General features: G+C 48.1%; 1 protein-coding gene across 1 annotated transcript in view; it reads left to right on the top strand.

Moving 5' to 3' along the window:
• The window catches only part of EVX1 (even-skipped homeobox 1), a 3,476-nt gene extending 2,991 nt beyond the window's left edge, over nt 1-485 (top strand). Inside the window, exon 2 of the mRNA XM_009638597.1 lies at nt 2-485. Within this exon, the coding sequence (XP_009636892.1) occupies nt 2-485 (484 nt within the window). The remainder of the gene's footprint in view (nt 1) is intronic.
• The last annotated feature ends 1,290 nt before the right edge of the window (nt 486-1,775 follow it).

The raw sequence follows: 1,775 nt of genomic DNA, 5'->3' as shown, positions 1-1,775 counted from the left end.
CCATGCCCTGGCCTCCCCCGGCCGACCCGGCGTTTTATACCTACATGATGAGCCACGCGGCGGCCACCGGCAATTTACCCTACCCCTTCCCGTCCCACCTGCCCCTGCCCTACTACTCCCACATGGGCATCGGACCCCCTCCGCCCCCCCCCGCCGCTCCCTTCAGTACCCCCCTGAGGCCGCTGGACACCTTCAGGGTCCTCTCCCACCCCTACCCGAGACCAGAACTGCTGTGCGCCTTCAGGCATCCCTCCCTCTACCCTACCCCGACTCATGGACTCAGCAGCGCCGGGGGCAACCCCTGCTCCTGCCTGGCTTGCCACAGCGGCCAGTCCAACGGGCTGGCGCAGAGACCCTCCGGATCAGACTTTACCTGTTCGGCCACAACCAGGACTGACTCTTTCCTCACTTTCACGCCCTCTGTGCTGAGCAAAGCCACCTCAGTTTCCATGGACCAGCGAGAAGAAGTTCCTTTAACGAGATAAGCATTCGTCTCAGGGTTATTAAAAACTCGCCCCTTTCCCGGGCTTCTCTCCCAGTCAATGTACCTACAGCCGATGTTTATTTAACCGTGTTCTCTCCCCAGAAGCGGACACCTACGGGAAAAAAAAAAAAAAAAGACTAAAAATAGCTCAGTCTTAAAAGGATTTACATTCCAAGGGGGAAAAAAGAAGGAGGAAAGGAACGACTAGCGATTTATCTCTGAGAAGGATTTTAGGCGCGGAAGAGGAAGCAAACCAACCCGAATGACCTATAGAAATGAGCTGGGACTTTCTTTCCATGGATAGACTTCTTACCAAGGGGTTGGGGCTCCTGCGAGTCACAGCAACAAACCTTATGCACAAACCTACGAGACGGAGAAGGCAAATCTGAAATACTTGAAAGAAACATTATCCTGATAACGAAACGGCTTGTGCGCATGAAGAAGCAAAGATGTAACCTACCAGAGTGTTCAGAAAATAAAACCAACGGCAAACAGCAAAACCAAAAGGTTTCTGGATTGCAACTCGACAGTATTATCCAGTTATCTCTATAGAGAAAAACAATGCTTTACCATAAAGAAAAACTGTCATTCTGTACATTACTTTCGTGGTTTAATTGCATTCTTTACTCTCCCTTGTCTCCTCCTCCGTTTCGAGCAGAAATCCAGCATTTCGTCTCCTCGTTCATTCCAACTTTTATTTTTAAGAGGCAGACTGGAATTGGCAGGGAAAAAAATACGAGCTCCTGCCTCTTTATGGGTCAGAGCTATTTGTCCTTTAAATAACAATGTCCTATTATCAGTCGCTGAAATGTGCCCACACTGACGAAATTAGCAAGTGATGTATATGTAAGGAGGGTTTTTGAATATCGAATGTATAATGCTCTGTGAGCAGAGACCCCGTGCCAAACGCTAACAAGCCGCCAAGGGAAGAGATTAGGTGACAGGGAGCACAACTCCTTCAGACAACCACCAGCCTGTAAATTGGAGCAAAGGCGATTTCCCTTCCTTTGTACTTCAGCCTTCGCTTCTCTCATTTGACTTTTCCTTGCCGCGCCTTCTTTCTTTCTTTCTTTTTTTTTTTTTTTTTAAGTAATTATTTAATTCGTGCGTGGGGTTTTGTGTTTCCTTCCCCACCCCTAATCTTTGCATTTATATGTGTCCTTCACACTGGTCCCTCTTTCCTTCTCGAGGAGTATTTCTTTCACAAGTCCACCGCCTCCTCTTTCAGGTATTTCGGAAGGAGGCAGTGTCATTGCTTTCGCTTGGACTTCTGTCAACCTAAAATTTAAAA

The sequence above is a fragment of the Egretta garzetta genome, unplaced genomic scaffold (genome assembly GCF_000687185.1).
Source record: "Egretta garzetta isolate BGI_Z169 unplaced genomic scaffold, ASM68718v1 scaffold94, whole genome shotgun sequence".
NCBI classification, from domain to species: Eukaryota; Metazoa; Chordata; class Aves; order Pelecaniformes; family Ardeidae; genus Egretta; species Egretta garzetta.
This window is presented reverse-complemented; position numbering and strand designations above follow the sequence as displayed.